Source organism: Abramis brama, assembly GCF_963993115.1.
Source record: "Abramis brama genome assembly, chromosome: 4".
Lineage (NCBI taxonomy): Eukaryota > Metazoa > Chordata > Actinopteri > Cypriniformes > Leuciscidae > Abramis > Abramis brama.
The window spans coordinates 48,852,266-48,868,285 of NC_139966.1; the positions used below are offsets into that span (position 1 = coordinate 48,852,266).

General features: G+C 40.9%; 1 protein-coding gene across 1 annotated transcript in view; it reads left to right on the top strand.

Moving 5' to 3' along the window:
- Nucleotides 1-4,046: 4,046 nt before the first annotated feature.
- The window catches only part of LOC311082216 (antigen WC1.1-like), a gene marked incomplete at both ends in the record, with an annotated part of 33,006 nt that continues 21,032 nt past the window's right edge, over nt 4,047-16,020 (top strand). Inside the window, 13 exons of the mRNA XM_084112950.1 lie at nt 4,047-4,257; nt 4,388-4,690; nt 4,828-5,142; nt 5,356-5,670; nt 5,778-6,092; nt 7,601-7,976; nt 8,018-8,319; nt 11,642-11,944; nt 12,040-12,111; nt 12,320-12,634; nt 12,741-12,941; nt 13,040-13,132; nt 15,753-15,815. Of these exons, the coding sequence (XP_083969076.1) occupies nt 4,047-4,257; nt 4,388-4,690; nt 4,828-5,142; nt 5,356-5,670; nt 5,778-6,092; nt 7,601-7,976; nt 8,018-8,319; nt 11,642-11,944; nt 12,040-12,111; nt 12,320-12,634; nt 12,741-12,941; nt 13,040-13,132; nt 15,753-15,815 (3,184 nt within the window). The remainder of the gene's footprint in view (nt 4,258-4,387; nt 4,691-4,827; nt 5,143-5,355; nt 5,671-5,777; nt 6,093-7,600; nt 7,977-8,017; nt 8,320-11,641; nt 11,945-12,039; nt 12,112-12,319; nt 12,635-12,740; nt 12,942-13,039; nt 13,133-15,752; nt 15,816-16,020) is intronic.

The following is a 16,020-nucleotide window of genomic DNA, read 5'->3' on the forward strand; positions in this document are numbered from 1 at the left end:
TCCAGATTTTCAAATGGTTGTATCTCAGCCAAATATTGTCATATCCTAACAAACCATACATCAATGGAAAGCTTATTTATTCATCTCAAGTTCCAAAAATTGACCCATGTGACTGGTGGTCCAGGGTCATAAAATGTAGTTTTTAGCAGACATTACCTCTGTCTTCAGTGTCACATGATCCTCCTGAAATCTTAGATTTGGTGCGCACAGTTGAAAATGGTTGTGATGCTTAATGAATTGTGAATGTGTTTTTTGAAGGAGTTTAAAGCATTTTATTTGTAACAGAAATATTTTGTAACATTCTAAATGAATGCATCTTGCTCAATAAAATTTGTTTCAAACTAAATCTTACTGACCTCAATAATAAATAAATGAGAATAAACCTATGTATGACATGTTTCTTTAACATTTTTTTTCTCAATCTTTTTCACTTTTTAAAATGTTAGATTTTTTTTTTTATTTATTTTTTTTTTTTTTCATATACAACATGTGGTGTTTCTCTTACATATAAAATATGATATACGAATCTATAAAATATTTTTATGCAAGTGTACAGCAGGGTTTTTTTTTTTCCCCAAAAAAATAATTTAAATGATCTGGATTCCTTTAGAAGTCCGGCTGGTTGGAGGTTCTCGCTGCTCTGGGAGGTTAGAGATGCTTGATGATCAGTCGTGGGTTTCAGTGTGTGACGCTGCCTTTGACCAGCAGGATGCAGAGGTTGTGTGTAGAGAGCTGGACTGTGGGGCTCCTGTACAGGTGCTGGGAGAAGATGCTTTTGGAAAAGGAGACGCTCAGATGTGGACACAAGAGATTCAGTGCAGAGGAAATGAGTCTCAGATTCACCTCTGTCCAACATCACAATCACACCAACACAAATGTTCTCATGACAATGATGTTAAACTGCTGTGTGCAGGTCAGAGTGGATTTCAAATCTTTGATTTTTTTCTCTCTCTCTCTCTCTCTCTCTCTCTCTCTCTCTCTCTCTCTCTCTCTCTCTCTCTCTCTCTCTCTCTCTCTCTCTCTCTCTCTCTTGTGATTCTTTTAACTCTCTTTTTCTGACTGTTCATTATTATCTCTCCATCTGTTCACTTCTTTATTTAATATACAGTCAGTGTGAATGTGCGGTTGGTTGGTGGTCACAGTCGCTGTGCTGGTAGAGTGGAGGTTCTTCATAGAGGTCAGTGGGGAACAGTGTGTGGAGATGACTGGGATTTGGCTGATGCTGCAGTGGTGTGTAGAGAGCTGGACTGTGGAGAACCTGTAGATGCTCTGAGTGATGCTTATTTTGGACCAGGATCAGGACCAATCTGGATGAGTTATGTCTTGTGTACTGGATCAGAGTCTACACTGAAGAACTGTGGGTCATCAGGATGGGGTAATAACAACTGTGATCATATTGAAGATGCTGGAGTCATCTGTTCAGGTAAAGTGCTTTGTACAGTACCTCACCTTAATATAACATTACTAAAAGTGTCGTCATTTCACCAAAATGTAGAGTATTTTCTATTCTATTGTTGAGGAAACTACTTTTTTTCTTTCTTGAGGCCACGAGTTTAATGTGTAAAACAACCCTGAGTGATCATGGTAACTATCAGCTCTGCAGCGGATATTAATATCCAAACTATAGTGAAAACACTATTTATTACCAATGTCACTATCAGCAGTTTAAGACATTAAATTTGTAAGCACATAACACAAGAACACTTCTTTTTAAATGCAAATGAGACTTTATTGATATTTCTAACACATAAAACTAATATTTAACACATAAACACATGCACACACACATTCACACGAGTTACAGAAAGAAAGAAAGTGAAGAAAGAATGAGTTTTAGGAGTGAAATGATGAAATCCTAAGTTTCTATGTGCACTTGACCTGACCTGAACGAACCATCAATCATTCATTTTAACCCTTCTATCGTTTCTTATGCAGGTTTATTAAATTTTATAAAACGGAAAGAAAAGGAAACTAAGTAAGGAAGAAAAGTGAGACGAGAGTAGTTAGATGGCTTGAATGAAACTGTTAACCCATGTTCTTCTGCTCTTGATCTGACTCTGTCTTCTGATCCTTTGTTCGTGTCCTGAGATTTTAACCTGAGGAGTCTGTCCAGCCTCTCAGATGAGTTCTGACCAATTAGACACTGTCTTTAGTTCAGAGGTGGCTGTTTCTTCTCCTCTCACCATAAATTACACGTTATGATACCTATTATAATTATGTATATTATATAATGTTTTAATAAATCAAGCACACCGAATGCAACTAATAAAGGGCTTCATTAGTTGCACCAGGTTTGCTTGAGCTAGAACACATGAAATATCTGAACTGGCTAGGTTTGTTGAGCATGTTAGAAATATGGCTAAGTTGCAATGATTTGCAATGGGGTTGAATAATTTGATATATACATACACACCTTTGGTTGGTGGTCAGAGTCGCTGCGCTGGTATATATATATATATATATATATATATATATATATATATATATATATATATATATATATATATATATATATATATATATATATATATATATATATATATATATACAGTGCAATGCATAAGTGAATACACCCATGCTAAAGTTGACTAAAAAGAGGAATAAAAAATCATATTTTGGAAATTGCACTTAATGCCTTAATTAAAAAAAATAGGAAAAATCCAACCTTTAAGGACACCAATTTTCTTTGTGAATGAATAATGTATCGTAAATAAATAAATGTTCTTCCTTAAAATACATGGTGCATAAGTGAGTACACCCCTATGTTAAATTCCCATAGAGGCAGGCAGATTTTTATTTTTAAGTATTTAAAAAAAAAAAAATTTAGGATACTATGCATCCTGATAAAGTTCCCTTGGCCTTTGGAATTAAAATAGCCCCACATCATCACATAGCCTTCACCATACCTAGAGATTGGCATGGTTTTATTTCAGTTAACCTAATAGCTAGTTTGATTTGCATTGAGAGATGATCTTATGGAAAGTACCCCATGCCAATCTCTAGGTATGGTGAAGGCTATGTGATGATGTGGGGCTATTTTAATTCCAAAGGCCAAGGGAACTTTATCAGGATGCATAGTATCCTACATTTTTTTTTTTTTTTAAATACTTAAAAATAAAAATCAGCCTGCCTCTATGGGAATTTAACATAGGGGTGTACTCACTTATGCACCATGTATTTTAAGGAAGAACATTTATTTATTTACGATACATTATTCATTCACAAAGAAAATTGGTGTCCTTAAAAGTTGGATTTTTCCTAATTTTTTAAATTAAGGCATTAAGTTCAATTTCCAAAATATGATTTTTTTATTCCTCTTTTTAGTCAACTTTAGCATGGGTGTATTCACTTATGCATTGCACTGTATATAGGTTGGGCTGGGAGATATATATTATTATTATTATTATTATTATTATTATTTTATTTATTTATTTTTTGTCCAATTAACTATTTAAATTAACTGTATTGTTGTTACAGGAGTCCGGCTGGTTGGAGGTTCTCGCTGCTCTGGGAGGTTGGAGATACTTGATGATCAGTCGTGGGTTTCAGTGTGTGACGCTGCCTTTGACCAGCAGGATGCAGAGGTTGTGTGTAGAGAGCTGGACTGTGGGGCTCCTGTACAGGTGCTGGGAGAAGATGCTTTTGGCAAAGGAGACGCTCAGATGTGGACACAAGAGATTCAGTGCAGAGGAGATGAGTCTCAGATTCACCTCTGTCCAACATCACCATTAGATGAAAACAACTGTTCTCATGGCAACGACGTTGAATTTGTGTGTGCAGGTTGAAACAAATTTTCACTTCTGATTCAAATCCCCAGATTAAAACTTGATGTTATATCAATGTGCATTCCCTCCTCATTGTGTGATTTCTTTTATCTCACTCTTTATTTCTCTCTGTTTCTCATTGTCTCTTCATCTCTCATGCTCTCTGTTCAATATATAGAAGGTTCGAATGTGAGGTTGGTTGGTGGTCACAGTCGCTGTGCTGGTAGAGTGGAGGTTCTTCATAGAGGTCAGTGGGGAACAGTGTGTGGAGATGACTGGGATATGGCTGATGCGGCAGTGGTGTGTAGAGAGCTGGACTGTGGAGAACCTGTAGATGCTCTGGGTGATGCTCATTTTGGACCAGGATCAGGACCAATCTGGATGAATCTTGTCATGTGTACTGGATCAGAGTCAACACTGAAAAACTGTGGATCATCAGGATGGGGTAAAAGCAACTGTGATCATACTGAAGATGCTGGAGTCATCTGTTCAGGTACTGTAAACTTCTATAACATACTGTATATATTTAAATTATATACGTACACACCAGTATTCTTTTTAAATAAATAATTTGTCATTGATTATTTTTTTCTGAAAATTTTTCTGTTCTATTGCTTTTTTAGAAGTCCGGCTGGTTGGAGGTTCTCGCTGCTCTGGGAGGTTAGAGATACTTGATGATCAGTCGTGGGTTTCAGTGTGTGACGCTGCCTTTGACCAGCAGGATGCAGAGGTTGTGTGTAGAGAGCTGGACTGTGGGGCTCCTGTACAGGTGCTGGGAGAAGATGCTTTTGGCGAAGGAGACGCTCAGATGTGGACACAAGAGATTCAGTGCAGAGGAAATGAGTCTCAGATTCACCTCTGTCCAAAATCACTATCATATGAAAACAACTGTTCACATGACAACAATGTTGAACTGGTGTGTGCTGGTAAGAGTTGAATTAAAAGACTGAAATGATACACATATACTGTATATGAACCCATCACAAAGCAACACGCTGGTCTAGTATATTGTTTTAAGTTTGATAAATGCTTTTCTCTCTCCATTTCTATTACCCTCTCATAGATGTAATGAATGTGAGGCTGGTAAATGGCAACAGTCGCTGTGCTGGTAGAGTGGAGGTTCTTCATAGAGGTCAGTGGGGAACAGTGTGTGATGATGGCTGGGATATGCCTGATGCTGCAGTGGTGTGTAGAGAGCTGGACTGTGGAGAACCTGTAGATGCTCTGAGTGATGCTCATTTTGGACCAGGATCCGGACCAATCTGGATGAGTGTTTTAGTTTGTTTTGGAATTGAGTCATCACTGAAAAACTGTGAATCAGCAGGATGGGGTAAACATACCTGTGGTCATAATGGTGATGCTGGAGTCATCTGTTCAGGTGAATGACATAGTGTACTTTTACATTGTGATAAACATCATAAATTACACACAACTCTCTTGACAGAACAACTAATCTGATGTGATGTAATTTTCATACGATTATTGTTATTTAGGGACTGCAACTGCTAAATAAAATATACTCTCTTAAGCTTGCCACTCTGAGTAACTGTGTTTTCTCTGTTTTGTACCATTTTGAATGTAATAAAAACAGATCATAAACATTCCAGACTTACCAATGGACCTCATTTGTGCTCTGGAAGATTAGAGATGGTTCACGGAAACACCTGGAATTCAGTGTGTGACGCTGCCTTTGACCAGCAGGATGCAGAGGTTGTGTGTAGAGAGCTGGACTGTGGGGCTCCTGTACAGGTGCTGAGAGAAGATGCTTTTGGCAAAGGAGACGCTCAGATGTGGACACAAGAGATTCAGTGCAGAGGAAATGAGTCTTATATATCTTTCTGTCCAACATCATTTTCTCTAAAACACAACTGTACTCATGAGAATGATATTGGACTGTTATGTTCTGGTAATGGAACTGTAGTTTTCAACTTATTGAGATAATCATAAACAATTTTTAAAAACATTTCTATTTCATGTTTCATACTGTTTAAGTAAACTCTGTACTTTAAACAGGTTACACTGACCTCAGACTGGTCAATGGTCCTGACTTCTGTTCTGGTCGAGTTGAGCGTCAGTACTTCAATAAATGGGGCACAGTGTGTGATGCATCCTGGGATATGAGAGCTGCCAGTGTCCTCTGTAGACAGCTGAATTGTGGGATTGCTGTGTCTGTTGTGGGATCAGACTGGTTTGGAGAGGGAAGTGGTGAAATCTGGGCTGATGTGTTTGATTGTGACGGGAATGAAACAAAACTCTCAGAATGTTCCATCTCTTCATGGAGTCGAGCTGAATGTTCTCATGGACGAGATGTTGGAGTCGTCTGCTCTGGTGAGGGGGTTTTATTGAAAAAATAAGTTTTAAATTACCTACAGTTGCAATCGAAATTATTTAACCCCCATTGCAAATCAGGTATATTGGCAAAATTTACCGACTTTCAGCTGTTTGCAATGAACAAAAGTAACTGAAACAGCTCAACACAACAAATGTTTCAAGTGGTTTCCCAAATTTAACTGAAAATGCAATTTTTAATGACTTCTGCAGTTTCAAAATTATTTAACCCCTTTTCTATGGAACCTTATGCTGTAACAACCTTTTGCTGTTATGACCTGCTGCAAACGAGATGTAGAACCAGACACCAGCTTCTGGCAGCGTTTCTGAGGAATCTGAGCCCGTTCCTCATGAGCAATGGACTCCAGTTCAGCAAAATTCGTGCTGTTGGGATTTGTGTGCTGCTACTGCCTTCTACAAATCCCACCAGAGATTTTCTGTTGGGTTCAAGCCAGGTGACTGTGATGGCCAGAAGAATCTTCCAGGACTTCTTTTGCAGCCAAGCCTTGGTGGAATTTGAGGTATACTTGTGATCATTGTCCTGTTGGTTGTTGGTTGTCATTGTCAGGGTCCAATGGCTCCCAAGCTTCAGCTTCCTCACTTGACGGCATGATGTTTTCTCCTAGGATTTCCTGGTACCTCAATGAATCCATCTTGCGTTCCACACACTGCAGGTTTCCAGTGCCAGAGGATGTAAATCAGCCGCAGAGCATCACTGAACCTCCACCATGCTTGACTGTAGACAGAGTGTTCTTTTCAGCATATGCTTCATTCTTCTTCCTCCAGACATCCCGCTGATCCATAGGCCTGAAAAGTTCCAGTTTTGTTTCATTGCTCCACAGAACAGAATCCCCAAACTTCTGTGCCTTATTCATATGATTTTGAGCAAATTGGAGCCGACTTTATTGTGCTTTTGGGTCAGTAATGGTGTATGTCTTGAAGTTCTGGGATGCGTTTAGCACACGCCTTACTGTGCAAGCTGAAACCTCAGTGCCTTTTGCCACCAAGTCTTGCTGCAGGTCTTTTGCAGTCACTCTTCTGAACCTCCCTTCTCAGAAACCTGGTTCTGTTCCTTGTTTGTGAAGGGTGATTATACCTTCTCTTAACTTTTTGGATCATTCTTTTGACTTAGACATATTTCTAACTTGGAGTCAAACGTGAAACTCAACAACCCTAGCCAGTTCAGATATTTTGTGTGTTCTAGCTCAAGCAAACCTGGTGCAACTAATGAAGCCCTTGATTAGTTGTATCAGGTGTGCTTGAGACAACACCTTTTTTGCAGATTTGTGCTGTTGTGAGGGATTTTCTTCAGGGGGTTGAATAATTTTGAAACTGCGGAAGTCATTAAAAGTTGAATTTTCAGTTAAATTTGGGAAAACACTTGGAAAATGTGTTGTGTTGAGCTATTTCAATTACTTTTGTTTTATTTGTTCATTGCAAACAGCTGAATATAATAGCTGTATATAAATCTTGCAATATCTTGATAAAATGCCACATCTTTCACTCAGATTCTTCTCTGGCTGTTCATGACGGTCTGGTGCGGTTGTCTGGAGAGAGACAGTGTGAGGGGGAGCTGGAAGTTTCCATCCATCAGGTCTGGAGGAGAGTTCTGCTGGACTCCTGGAGTCTCACTGAATCCTCTGTGGTCTGCAGACAGCTGGGCTGTGGCTCTGTGCTGAACTTCTCCGGCTCCTCTTCATCCAGTTCTGAACACAGTCATGAGTGTGTGACGGGCTTCCAGTGCTCTGGGAGTGAAGCTCATCTGGGGAACTGCAGCTCTCCACAAACTCTCAACTGCAGCTCCACACAACAGCTGTCAATCACCTGCCTTGGTGAGAACAACAACATCTGGGCAGATTCTTCAGTTGTCAAGTTATCAATAATGTGTTTTTCTCTCTCTGAATATCAGGTCGTGGGTCCATCAGGCTGGTGGGTTCTGGGGGAGACTGTGCAGGGAGGCTGGAGGTTTTTCACAGCGGCTCATGGGGGACAGTGTGTGATGACTCCTGGGATATTAAAGATGCCCATGTGGTGTGCAGACAGCTGCAGTGTGGAGTGGCCCTCAGTAACCAGCAGGTACCAGCCTGGTTTGGTCCTGGTTCTGGACCCATATGGCTGGATGAGGTGGAGTGTGAGGGGAATGAAACGTCCCTGTGGAACTGCTCTTCTCCAGGCTGGGGGAAACATGACTGTCAACACAAGGAGGATGTAGGAGTCGTGTGCTCAGGTACACTAGTGGAAATGTTTGCCATACATACATGCATACAAGGCCAATGCATGCTGCAGGCACTAATAACGTCTAAAATAAGCCTAATAATATTTGATATAATATAATATAATATATATATATATATATATATATATATATACTGCTCAAAAAAATAAAGGGAACACTTTTTAATCAGAGAATAGCATCAAGTCAGTTAAACTCCTGGGATATTGATCTGGTCAGTTAAGTAACAGAGGGGGTTGGTAATCAGTTTCAACTGCTTTAGTGTTAATGAAATTAACAGCAGGTGCACTAGATGGGCAACAGTGAGACAACCCCCAAAACAGGAATGGTTTTACAGGTGGAGGCCACTGACATTTTTTCCCTACTCATCTTTTCAGACTGTTTTTCACCAGTTTTGCATTTGGCTAGGGTCAGTGTCACTACTGGTAGCATGAGGCGATACCTGGACCCTACAGAGGTTGCGCAGGCAGTTTAGCTCCTTCAGGATGGCTCATCAATACGTGCCATTGCCAGAAGGTTTGCTGTGTCTCCCAGCACAATCTCAAGAGCATGGAGGAGATTCCAGGAAGACAGACAGCTACTCTAGGAGAGCTGGACAGGGCCGTAGAAGGTCCTTAACCCATCAGCAGGACCGGTATCTGCTCCTTTGTGCGAGGAGGAACATGATGAGCACTGCCAGAGCCCTACAAAATGACCTCCAGCAGGCCACTGGTGTGAATGTCTCTGACCAAACAATCCGAAACAGACTTCATGAGGGTGGCCTGAGGGCCTGACGTCTTCTAGTGGGCCCTGTGCTCACTGCCCAGCACCAGTGAGCTCGATTGGCATTTCCCATTGAACACCAGAATTGGCAGGTCCGCCACTGGTGCCCTGTGGTTTTCACAAATGAGAGCAGGTTCACCCTGAGCACGTGACAGACAGGAAAGGGTCTGGAGAAGCCGTGGAGAATGTTATGCTGCCTGTAACATCGTTCAGCATGACCGGTTTGGTGGTGGGTCAGTGAGGGTCTGGGGAGGCATATCCATGGAGGGACACACAGACCTCTGCAGGCTAGACAATGGCACCCTGACTGCCATTAGGTATCGGGATGAAATCCTTGGATCCATTGTCAGACCCTATGCTGGTGCAGTGGGTCCTGGGTTCCTCCTGGTGCACAACAATGCCCGGCCTCATGTGGCGAGAGCATGCAGGCAGTTCCTGGAGGATGAAGGAATGATACCATTGAAGGGCCACCACGCTCACCTGACCTACATCCAATAGAACACCTCTGGGACATTGTGTTTCGGCGATCTGACATCACCTGGTTGCACCTCAGACTGTCCAGGAGCTCAGTGATGCGCTGGTCCAGATCTGGGAGGAAATACCCCAGGACACCATCCGTCGTCTCAGTAGGAGCATGTCCTGACGTTGTCAGGCATGCATACAAGCACGTGGGGGCCATACAAACTACTGAGAACCATTTTGAGTTGCTGCAATGAAATTTCAGCAAAATTGACAAGCCTGCTGCATCATTTTTTCACTTAGATTTCCGGGGTGTCTTTGAATTCAATCCTCTGTAGGTTGATTATTTTCATTTCCATCAAACGATGTGGCATCCTTTCGTTCATAACACATTACCCGGTCCATATTAGTATAGATATCCAGCATGATATTTTTCCCCATTGAGATCTGATGTGTTTTCAAAGTGTTCCTTTAATTTTTTTGAGCAGTGTATATATATATATATATATATATATATATATATATATATATATATATACAGTGAGGAAAATAAGTATTTGAACACCCTGCTATTTTGCAAGTTCTCCCACTTGGAAATCATGGAGGGGTCTGAAATTGTCATCGTAGGTGCATGTCCACTGTGAGAGACATAATCTAAAAAAAAAAAATCCAGAAATCACAATATATGATTTTTTTAACTATTTATTTGTATGATACAGCTGCAAATAAGTATTTGAACACCTGTCTATCAGCTAGAATTCTGACCTTCAAAGACCTGTTAGTCTGCCTTTAAAATGTCCACCTCCACTCCATTTATTATCCTAAATTAGATGCACCTGTTTGAGGTCGTTAGCTGCATAAAGACACCTGTCCACCCCATGCAATCAGTAAGAATCCAACTACTAACATGGCCAAGACCAAAGAGCTGTCCAAAGACAATAGAGACAAAATTGTACACCTCCACAAGGCTGGAAAGGGCTACGGGGAAATTGCCAAGCAGCTTGGTGAAAAAAGGTCCACTGTTGGAGCAATCATTAGAAAATGGAAGAAGCTAAACATGACTGTCAATCTCCCTCGGACTGGGGCTCCATGCAAGATCTCACCTCGTGGGGTCTCAATGATCCTAAGAAAGGTGAGAAATCAGCCCAGAACTACACGGGAGGAGCTGGTCAATGACCTGAAAAGAGCTGGGACCACCGTTTCCAAGGTTACTGTTGGTAATACACTAAGACATCATGGTTTAAAATCATGCATGGCACGGAAGTTTCCCCTGCTTAAACCAGCACATGTCAAGGCCCGTCTTAAGTTTGCCAATGACCATTTGGATGATCCAGAGGAGTCATGGGAGAAAGTCATGTGGTCAGATGAGACCAAAATAGAACTTTTTGGTCATAATTCCACTAAACGTGTTTGGAGGAAGAAGAATGATGAGTACCATCCCAAGAACACCATCCCTACTGTGAAGCATGGGGGTGGTAGCATCATGCTTTGGGGGTGTTTTTCTGCACATGGGACAGGGCGACTGCACTGTATTAAGGAGAGGATGACCGGGGCCATGTATTGCGAAATTTTGGGGAACAACCTCCTTCCCTCAGTTAGAGCATTGAAGATGGGTCGAGGCTGGGTCTTCCAACATGACAATAACCCGAAGCACACAGCCAGGATAACCAAGGAGTGGCTCTGTAAGAAGCATATCAAGGTTCTGGCGTGGCCTAGCCAGTCTCCAGACCTAAACCCAATAGAGAATCTTTGGAGGGAGCTCATGATTTCTAAGTGGGAGAACTTGCAAAATAGCAGGGTGTTCAAATACTTATTTTCCTCACTGTATATATATATATATATATATATATATATATATATATATATAATATAATATAATATAATATAATATAATATAATATAATATAATATAATATAATATAATATATAGAGCATTATATATATATATATATATATATATATACACACACAGTATATGCCTTTTGCCTCAATAGACGTTATTAGTGCCTGCAGCATTGGCCTTGTATTAACCAGTTATTTTGGTGAAATTTTAGATTTAGTACAACCAGAATTGCTCTCATCTTTTTCCATCTAGAGTTTAAAGAGATCAGGTTAACTGAGGGCTGTGAAGGGAATGTGGAGGTTTTCTACAATGGATCCTGGGGTAATGTGTGCTGGAACCAGATGGACAGAGACACAGCGGGTCTGATCTGTCAAGAGCTGAACTGTGGAAGATCTGGTGCTTTTTTCAATTCTATACCAAGACTGGAATCAGCTCGTAACTGGCTGGATGAAGTGAAATGTCGACCACATGATTCAAATCTGTGGCAGTGTCCATCTTTACCCTGGGGACAGAACTACTGTAATAATGATGAAGTGGCCAAAGTCACCTGCTCAGGTAAGACTGTTGCAAGCATCTCTAAAAATACAAGACACAATTGAGTATATGAACAAAATGTATTTATTAACTTGTGATTTAACTTGTGATTACAGAAAAGGAGAGTCATGAGTCCCCTAGAAGCTATTTGTCATGCTCCACATCTCCACATCAGAGACAGTGTTCAGGTAAGTTAATTTGATGTAGAAGAACATAAAAATCATAACAGCCATATGTTATGTATGTATGTATGTTATTTTGTGCTTGGGACACCAAGATGATTTAATCTCACACCACAGACATGCCTTGCTGTAGATGTTGCTGTTCTGACAGTACTGTACTTTGATGGTATACAATAATGTGTCTTTGTCTTTGCTGTGTCCTTTGCTGTTTTAGATCATGTTCCTCTCAGACTGAGTGGAGGTTTGGGCCGGTGCTCTGGGAGGCTGGAGGTGTATCATAACGCTGTGTGGGGTTCAGTCTGTGCTGATCTGTGGGACATCAGCGATGCTCAGGTGGTCTGCAGGCAGCTGGGTTGTGGAGCAGCACTGAGGGCTGATGGGAATTCAACCTTTGGTGCTGGTGAAGGTGTTGTGTGGCTGAACAGAGTCGAGTGCAGAGGGAATGAGATTCACCTGTGGGACTGTCCTCTCTCCCTGAAGAACCACACTGACTGCTCCCACAAAGAGCACGCTGGACTCACCTGTGCAGGTCACTGCAAAACACTGAGCAATATTAGTCATTTTCACATAATTTTAGTGCTAATAATCTTTTTGTATTTGCATGATTTTTAATCTGTCTGTGTCTGTTTTGCCAGATTTGTCAGTGTCCACTACTCCTGCCACAACAACATCAGCTTCTCCTCCAGTTTCTCAGACAGTGCGCTCAACATCAGTCACTCCTCCACAAACTCCTCCAGTGTCTCTCTCTGTGCTTGTGGTTGTACTGGGAGTTTTGCTCTTACTGCTCTTAGTGCCACTGCTTATACTGATTCAGCAGAACAGAGTGATGAGGAGAGGTAGGAGAGATCCAGAGACTGTCATATTGTGTGTTATTCAGTGTGTGATCAGTCATGTGTTGTGAACTGACAGCAGGTTTGTCTGTCTACACTCACAGCTCTCTCTGACTGGTACACAGGACTACACAGGGCTCCAAGTGAGGTAGTTTATGAGGAAATTTATCACAGACACAATCAATTCACTCATACAGGTGAGGCATCATCAGAGATTGTTCAAAACTTTAACTGTTGCATTCTGATCAAAGGGTCCCAAAGTGTTCACTTCTCCTCTTGCATTGTAACTGTTGCCTCTTGTGCACATTGCACCCATGAACAGTCATGTACAAACCACACCTGGGACTAATTAAATGTATTAATTACCTGGTGTTTATTTCAATCAAACTTCAAGTACTGTGGTGATGCACAATGACTGGTGGGTAAATTTCCCTCTCCACTTCCTGTGAAGTGAAGTTGATGAACCCCTATTTGCAGTGCCATTCAAACTGAACATATATGCTCCATTTGAAAGGGAATCTCTCTTCAGATAGAGTAATACCCCATGAAGTCCACTTCGCAGGGCATATTCGATTAATTGGAATGCAACTAATTTATGTGTTTAGATTATTGTGAAAATCTTGCTGAGAAAAGGAATTCCATCAAGCAAAAACCTGTCATCTGTGTTAAAGTTCTGTTAGTAATGTGAGCTACTTCCTTCAGTCTTAAAGGGACACTCCACCCATTTGCATTAAGCTTTGCATTGTTAGAAACCCAGTCATACTATTGAATGGTCGTGCAACACTCTCTCATTTTCCCCTGAGACGGGAGAAATCCGTTATTTACCTCTTACACTTCCTCCTACAATGACGCAAAAATCGTCATTTTGCGTCATTGTAGGAGGAAGTGTAAGAGGGGGGGATTTCTGTTGAGACTACAAGCACTAGTTCCTCATCTTTCCCAGGGGCGGGACCCGCTCACGCTACAGACCTATTACAGATCAGTGGGTGGGACTTTACTCTCTGAAACTGAAAGCAATATCCTCCATCTTGTTTGAAGCTAAGCTAACAGGCGCTGTGGAGACCGATGTAAAGTTATGACAATAGCGGAGGAGAGTACTCAATATGATATAGAAGAAGAGGATTTCGGAAGTCTGATGCTTGAATCAGGTGTTTGTGGCTACCTTTACAAGCCGCATTATAGCGAAGAGCAGCCGAGGCAGAAGACCTGCCTGCCGCGGACGAGAAGCCCGGACTGGCTCGAGTTAGGGCGGACTGGTGGCGCCGGTGATCTCACTATGCAACTACGAACCGCTACGAACACAGAGATATAGGCTGTTTCTCAATTCCAAGAACGCAGTGAACGGACTTGTGTTCTCGTGGAGACCGGTCTTGCCAAGCTTCCTTGGAAGAACGAACTCGGAACCGGCCGCAATGACTTCTGGGACACCAGGCGAGTACTAGCTCAAGTCTGCATTCGATGCATCCTCGGCATCAAGAACACATCCGGGTTCTTTCATGCGTCCTCTGTACTTGCGTTCTTGAGAATTGGGTCTGAACTTCGACGGTTAATGATGACGTAAAACGAGAACACAAGGACGCAAGATCGCTGTAGAACGCATATTGAGAAACACCCATAGAGTCCGTCTGCGGCAAAGAATTTCAACGATGACAATTTCTCCTGGACGAAATCTCTGAATCAGACGAGGACACGGACGTTTGTGTTGAGAACTATCCTAGTTTCGCACCGCATATGTTCTGACTGAACATCCAGGTACCATGCAATAATTCACCTTTTCGAAAGAAATACAAACGAGGAGTAATGCACTAATGAGTTCGCCAACTAACTAGACATTTTGTGTGAAATGAATTTCAAGCTCTGGTGGTAGCTAGCCTTGTAGACGGAAGAGTGATTTCTCTTATAGGCAGATATGCGCTTTCTGGATTAGTGGGAGTGGCTTGCGGAGCTGTGCAATGTGGTGCATTGTGGGAGTTGTTGTCTTTCATACAAATGCGTCCTGAAGTTATTTTTTGTCTTTCCTCGGTCACGAAGGGACCAAATTCAAAATTTATTTTACATTTCGACTACATATATGACCCACTTTAAATAAAAAACAATGTTCAAATGGGTGGAATGCCCCTTTAATTATGTAACTTCATCATTGATTAGCAAGAGACATCAGTGATACAGATCTGATCCACTGTAGAATTAAATATTGTTCTATTATTCACATCTAACTAATTAGTTTTAATTATGTATCAATCCACAAAAAACAACAGAACTGCAGGTGTATGTTAAAATAAATAAGATGATAAAAGGTAAAAAAGATGACCCCCCTCTCACTATCACAGAGCTTTATGACCCAAAGGATTTGAGGATTCAGTCTGTTTCTGTTCTGTTCTGCTTTCCTTAACAGGAGGGAGTCTCATCTCTGAAGAACTGAATTCTGGGTATGAAGATGTTGATTCACTTCTCTCAGGTTAGAGGTGATTTACAAACTGTAAAAAAAAAAAAAAAAATGTATAGTGAAATTCACAAATTTCCTTACCAGATGATTAAAATCATAAAGACCTCTCTGCCTGCATTTTATTTCTGCAAATATCTTTATTTTTCTATATTCATATTTTGTTCTGATGATGAAGAGAGGGGGAATGCAAACACATCCGGATACTATGAGGAAATCATCATTCATGTACCAAAACCAGATCGTGAGACAGGTGCTGGTTCACTTCTGTACTGCAGTTGTAGTTCTCTCTGTTATTCTACAGTCTACATATTATTATATACATTCAAGTTTGTTTTGAGCTTGATGGCATTGATTTCATGTTAAATTTATAGATGACACACCAGAGGGCTATGATGATGTCATTACCAGTGGACAGACCTATGGTCCTGGAAAAGGTATTTTTTCCCTAATACCTAAACTTAACAACTACCTTACTAACTATTAATATGGAGTATATAGATATATAAATATATAAATAAATAAATATATATATATATAATTTTACTAATTCTTCCACCCATATTATGTTGTATTAAAGAGTGTGTGTGTGTGTGTGTGTGTGTGTGTGTGTTGTGTGTGTGTGTGTGTGTGTTTGTGTGT